We start from the raw sequence: 6,472 nt of genomic DNA on the forward strand, positions 1-6,472 counted from the left end.
GGGGGGGGGGGGGGTGGGTGTGTGGGAGAGTTTATTCAATGCAAAAGTATCATAACATGCCCATTCAGCAGGGGGGCAAGGCTACACAGGCAGGTATAATTTAACCACATGGAAGATACCTGTGGCCAACCTTTTTATGAGACTTTTTCTCTGTATTTTATGCCATTGAACATGATTTTTTTGCCAAATGACTAGTAGTGATATAATGGTTCTTGATATGGTATTATGTACTCTCCCTTTGATGACAATGCCTCATGGTATGATGGTTTTGACAGGAAAGAGCAATAGAGAAGAGGGTCGAAGCCCCAGGACTCTCGAACTGGGCATGGCAAATGCACAGCCATGGCAATGGCAGTGTCAACCCAGTGCCACCATTCTCTACTGCAGCATCATCAGGATTCTCTTCTACTTCTGCCGCTTCATCAGCTGCCCTCTTTGAACCACACCCTGGTTCAATTCAGCAGTGCCATTACCCTCCATCCACAGCCTATCCCACCAATGCTTCTTACTACTACTACAGGAGCTGATACCTACACCACCCCCAAAAACCTACCTAAAAATCCCCTTCTCAATGTATAGAGAAGGTAAGCCAATGTGATTTTCTAATTCATCTTTTACATACAATGTGTAGAGAAGGTGAGCCAATGTGATTTCTTATTCATCTTTTACATAAAATAGAAACATGGAATCATATGTAATTCAAACAGTAAAGAGGCATTGCGCCATGTATCTCGTTGTTCCTGCTTACAGTTGCCACATGAGCAGGGCAGCAATAGAATTTGGAAATGCAAACTGGATATGAGATTGAGGCGTCGATTGTTCATGCATCCTTTGTAATGAAATATTAGCATTGCTTGGGTAGATTTGATCCCCTCCCTTTCTACTTGTATCGTAATGGGGTTTCGCTCATGGTTTTCTTGTCCACTACATGAGAAAGCTTTTCATGCTCAGGGAGGGGTTACTGCTGGTTTCTTGAAGCAGTAGTTTGATCTCTCTCCCTCTCCATCCTCCACCAAGGCCTTCGAGAATCTCTGGTTCTGGTTAATCTTTTGATGAATGGATGTTCAATGGTCAATCTCAACCATGTTCTCATATGCAGTTATAAGATATGGCAGGGTAGAGTTGGGATTACTTTTTGTGGGCTGTGGCCAGTACCAGACCAGAAAGAAGGCAAATGATGTTAGTGAAGCATTGGGCCTTCCAGTCTTTGCTAAATGATTTGGTCATTTTGGTGTGAAGAACATAAAAGGGTATGGAGGATAGGAATAACCTCAATCTCCGAACTGGTAAATTGATAAGAAGGGAATCTATGAGACTCCCCCTCCGGCCCCCAACTCCCCTAGAGTTTGGCACAAGCATAGCCTGTCTTGAGGTAATGGTGAACGGGGAGACCTACCCAATTTTAATCATGGGACATATCTACACTGCAATTGTGGAAGCAGAGAATTAATTAGGGTATGTACCACTTACAGTACCTTCTCTGAAGTCGCAGAGGAACATGTAGGAGCGATGCGTGTGGGGCTGTGGCTTTGGGCAGCCTCTTAATTCCCCATGTGCATTGTGTACTTGGGCACACAGCCCTTAAAAGTCTTCAGGTTCAGGCAAATATTATGAAGTAGGGCCGACCACTTGAACTCATTTAAGGGTGGGGTAACTGGTAAGGCCGTATGTAAGCCTAAGAGGAGAAAAGTATATGAATGAGATAAAAAAGGACAAGGACGGGCCCTGCTTTGCTCTCTCTCAGCCGTAAATTATAACATTAGGGGGGCTTAGAGGGGTGGGCTGACTAGCTTGGTGTCTGTCCATGCCCCTTAGGGGTGAGTGTTGGGAATAGTGGGGCACAGGGCAGAGTCAGGTTCGTTGGGTCAAAAGGCCTCTGATTAAGCTCATCCTCAAAAGGTACAAACACTAGCTTTATATTCAGCCAAGTCTTCTAGAGTTGAGTTGGGTTGATTTGCTTCTAGACCTTAATAGTGTTGTACATGACGATGACTCATGTTGCCTTTCAATCCCTACTATTTCTAATCAGTATGCTTAGGTTTGCATTCATATATTTATTATATTGAGTACTACTAGCTACTGCTACAGATCTATATTCTAGGTTTGCTTTCATTGTGTGTTTCTGTGTATTCCACAGTTGATGATGGAAACATGGATGGGAAGGAGGAACCCAAAAGGCAGAAGCAGTTGGGACTCTGCATTGATATTTCTGGGCAAAGTCCATTGGTCTGTTACCCTTTAGAATCTCTTGTTCTCTCTTGTGACCACCTCAACTTTTTGCATTGATTTTAGCACAAGCTTCTACTGCCTGGCAGTGGCTCTCTGCCTGTGTGACCTGACCAACAGTCCCTCCCCCTCCCACAAAAAATAACACCCAGAAAAAAGCAAAATACTCTTCTTTAGACTCTTACACCACCAGCAAGTCATGTGATATCTTTCTTTCCTCTTTCTTCCCAAACACCTCTAAGGGGAGTAGAGGAGATGTTCTCATGTATTTAACTCAGCAATCATCTGCCTATCACATTCCCCTACCCCTACCTACCATTACTCCACTTTTTTCATAAAACCAAAAAAATAAAAAATGGGGGGGGGGGGGTCGGCGTTATAGAGGTATAGGGGTATAATTCAACAATTATCTTGGACATTGGATGTGTCTTGGTATACCATTGGACCTTGTCCACCTAATCCTATTTACCAAAAAATTTCAGTGATTTGACCTATTATCCAAGCTAGGCCTATGTGTATGTCAAAGCTACATGTACGTGGGGGAGTAATGTTGAGAAGTTAAGAGTGTTATAAGAGTAAAATTAGGATGTGGACCAAGGAGTTAAAACTAAGAATTGGGATCCCAATCCGCCTAGATAAAGATTTGGCCCCAATAAACTCTAACCCTAATTTCCATATAAAGATAGATGATTCAGTTCGATCAGAATCAAGATCAGAGTGGTGGTAGATTAGCTCAACCTTTGCTTGGTTGCACGGGAGCAAGCTACGGTTCATGAGCAAGTCAATTAGGGGGTGGCAACTAAAGAGGTAGCGAGACTGACCGCTGGAAAGTGAAAGTTGTTTCATTTAGTACAAGATCACTTCACAACTCATGGTGTTTACACCTCTTGTCTATCAAAGTTTTGTTTAAAAACCTCATATGAGAACTTATACAGAGAAGGATTTCCTGCGATGCAGCGGTTCTTCCATACCAACTTAGCTACCCGACACTGTGATTGGCATAACAACCGATATATCATAGGTTGGCCCAACCCCCAATCCTCTCGTATTAGGGTTGGCTCCTCACAATTATCCCTTTAACACCAACGGTAGATAGGAACTGAACTGTCTCACAACGTTCTAAACCCCTCGATCGATTCCAATATCAACCATTCTAATCCTGATTTTTAAAACATTGGGTTGGTTGTACCCTCAAAATGGAATTTCATAAGCTATCCCACTTTATGTAAGAGGACTTTGAATAAGACAATTTCATTAGCCAAATTAAGGAAAAACCTGAACTTCCCATAGTGGGCTTCTCCAAAATTTAATGATGAGAAGGAAAGAACAATGAAGAACCTGAAATTCCAATGAAGGCTTTTTCGATCACCGAATTATAATGATGAAAAAGAGAGAACAATGAATAAGTTCTAGGGAGTTCAGCTGACCCAGCTAAGCAATTTATGACTCTACACGAGGGGTGGATTTGGCCATTTGGTTCCAAGGCATTGAGGTGACTTGACAAGAAATACCTAAGGACCTGAGGCTGGTCCTTGAAATGGCACAGATAGGCATTAGGCTTTCCCACCAAATCTCTAATCTTGTTAAGCTTTTCTTAAATGTTTTATCTCTATGCCTATGCACAGTCACACTCAGTCACAGATGAACCCCGGTACCTGATTTGATTTCGATGGCTCTGACCTTCATGACCAAACCCAGCCTAGGGAAGGAATACTATTTAGGGAGAGGGTTAGTCAGGGTTAAGAAAATTGGAATCGTGAGTCAGAATCGGTCAGTGTCGATTCCAATCAAAATAAGTCAGTACCCGAATTGGCCAGAATCTGATTAAATCAGTCAAGGCCTCGATATGAATAGGCTGATTCAAAATTTTGAAATAATGGGATTCTTTGAGGAAGTGCACAGGGGAGCATGGTTCTAAAACTTGGATTGGATCGAATCGATCAGTATTGGTCGAAAAGGATTGATATTGGTCTTGATTGATTCTTCATCCTAAATGATCCAATCCGATACATGGGTATAGTACAAGAATAAAAATATAATAAAAAACTGATTTTTGTTAAAAATAGAGTTAAATCTGTCTGATATAATTCGATTAAATCCATATCAATCGAGATCAATCTCAAGAACGATCTTGAGTTTTAGAACCTGACAGGGAGAACACTAATAAGATAAGACAGAATGGTTTCATATATATATATATATATATATATAAAGAGTCGATCTGGATCAGCCATAGTCGAACACAAATACCCCTTCTTTCTATTAAAAAAAAACCATTATTGGAGTATTTTACTAATTTTCCATACTGATCCACCAATACAGTATCAACCAAGATATAGTAACGATCAAGGTCAATTTCAATCCAATCCGACTACTTAATCCATGACTATGACACTAGGATTGCGTTTGGTATTCTTTCTATTCCAAAAATGACATTTCATGTCAATACTAGAATTGTTCATCAAAATTTCGTTTTGAAACAAAACTTAAATGTTGATGTTTCAAAATATGTCTCGTTTCTAGTGTTCATTTTTACTTGATTCGTTTCAAAAAGGGGGAAAATGAACTGTGGACATTAGAAGGAAAATTCCGTTTCCTACAGACAGAGACAGAAACGCAGCCTAGATTTTTTCAATTTTGATGACTGTTGAGAATAGAAGAAACAGTGCCCTCCCTCAGCGGCTTTGAGAATCTTTTCGCAAATTTAAAAAATAGGGTTTGGATTTTTTCTACCTTTGAAAACAGGAAATTGAAAGAATTGGAGTTGGGTCAATCAAATCGAACGATTCAAACCGCCAGATCAATGTAAGGATTCTAGGGTTATACGGAAGAATATGGGTGATTTTTGGCAGATTACGAATCGATTCAGCCCAATTTTGAATTGAACCAAGTTGAAATTGGTTGGACCAGATCCATATCCTGATTCCAGCCGGGTATTTGAACCAACAGTTAGGGTTGCTGGAATTTGAATCAACACAATTTTTATTTTTCTTTCTTTTGGAAGAAAAATTTGGTTCAATACATGATTAGTATTAAAGACAGAGAAGGAAATCTCTCATCCCGTGCTTGAAATTTTCCCATTTAACCGAAGGATTTGAAGTCACTAATGACAACTACACATCAGCTACATCACAGACATTAGGGTTCAGGATAAGTCAGGGTCCAACTGACACCAACTAACCAATGCAACCCAACCACACAAAAGAAAGAAAAAAAAAGGCTTTTATCTTATCTCTCCCAGAATCCCATCATGGTCTATTCTATCCAAACACTGACTGCGTCCTTTCCCTATCCCTTTAGGCAGTTCTCCTGGCCACAACTCAGAATATGACATTTCATTTCAAGATGATCAATGACTAGTAATAAATGTTTAATCTCTATGTGAAGGTGATTTAACATTAGTGATTGAACTCTCTCGCTCAATCACTCACTTTCCGTATTTTCCTTCTCTATTTCTCTTCTGTGATTTGTTTGTTAGGGAAGAGGATGAAAGAAAAGAATGTAAAAGGAAAATTCAAGAGTTTCCTTGCTAAACAAAATTGTTATTTGCAAGAGATGAGTGAAGAGAGAATCTCTTCATGCATTCCATTTGACCTTTTAATTGGACTAGAGAAGGTTATTTAGATAATAAAAAATAATTGATAAGAGTTGGTAATAAATTCGAAGTCCAAAATCATAGTGTCGTTTTATAAGAAAATATCAAAGCTTATGGAGAGAAATTTTGAGAATTTCAAATCAATTTCTATAGGTTTTGCTTAGTGTAATTACGGATGGTTATATTGATGTTTTAACTATATTGAAATTTCCCTCTTTTATAAATGTAAGGGGATACATTGTATGAGGTAAAAAGGTCGGAGGAGATTCCGAAGGGATACCACTGTCGTAGAAAGTGAAGGGGGTAATATTGGAATTGAAATTAGTATTGAAGAAAGGTTTCAAATCTTTTACGTGAACGATGAGTGGTAATAAGGATCCAACAGCTGGGAGGGCCCCGACATGCACCTCAACCATTGGATCCTCAATGACGTTCATTGCCTCCCTGCATAGGATCTTTGTGTTGAAGAAAGAGATCAAAGTTTGCTTCGTTTGAGAGAATCGAGAAAGAAATTTTGAGTAGGGGACTTTGAGAAAATATAGATGAGTGGAGAAAATTTTCCTATATATAATTAGAGAAAAGGTTGATGATGTTACTTAAGTGGCCAGCCTGTGTCATTCTTTCTTCTCTGTGTTCAACCCTCGAGTTCAA

The 6,472-nt window shown here is 39.8% G+C and overlaps 1 protein-coding gene across 4 annotated transcripts in view; it reads left to right on the forward strand.

The window, feature by feature from the left end:
* LOC122087709 (ethylene-responsive transcription factor RAP2-7-like) overlaps nt 1-861 on the forward strand; it is a 4,836-nt gene extending 3,975 nt beyond the window's left edge. For all 4 annotated transcript variants that reach the window (XM_042656916.1, XM_042656914.1, XM_042656917.1 and 1 more), the window contains one exon: nt 276-861. In XM_042656916.1, the coding sequence (XP_042512850.1) occupies nt 276-527 (252 nt within the window). In that variant the 3' untranslated portion in view covers nt 528-861. The remainder of the gene's footprint in view (nt 1-275) is intronic.
* Nucleotides 862-6,472: the final 5,611 nt, after the last annotated feature.

Source organism: Macadamia integrifolia, chromosome 8 (genome assembly GCF_013358625.1).
Source record: "Macadamia integrifolia cultivar HAES 741 chromosome 8, SCU_Mint_v3, whole genome shotgun sequence".
NCBI classification, from domain to species: Eukaryota; Viridiplantae; Streptophyta; class Magnoliopsida; order Proteales; family Proteaceae; genus Macadamia; species Macadamia integrifolia.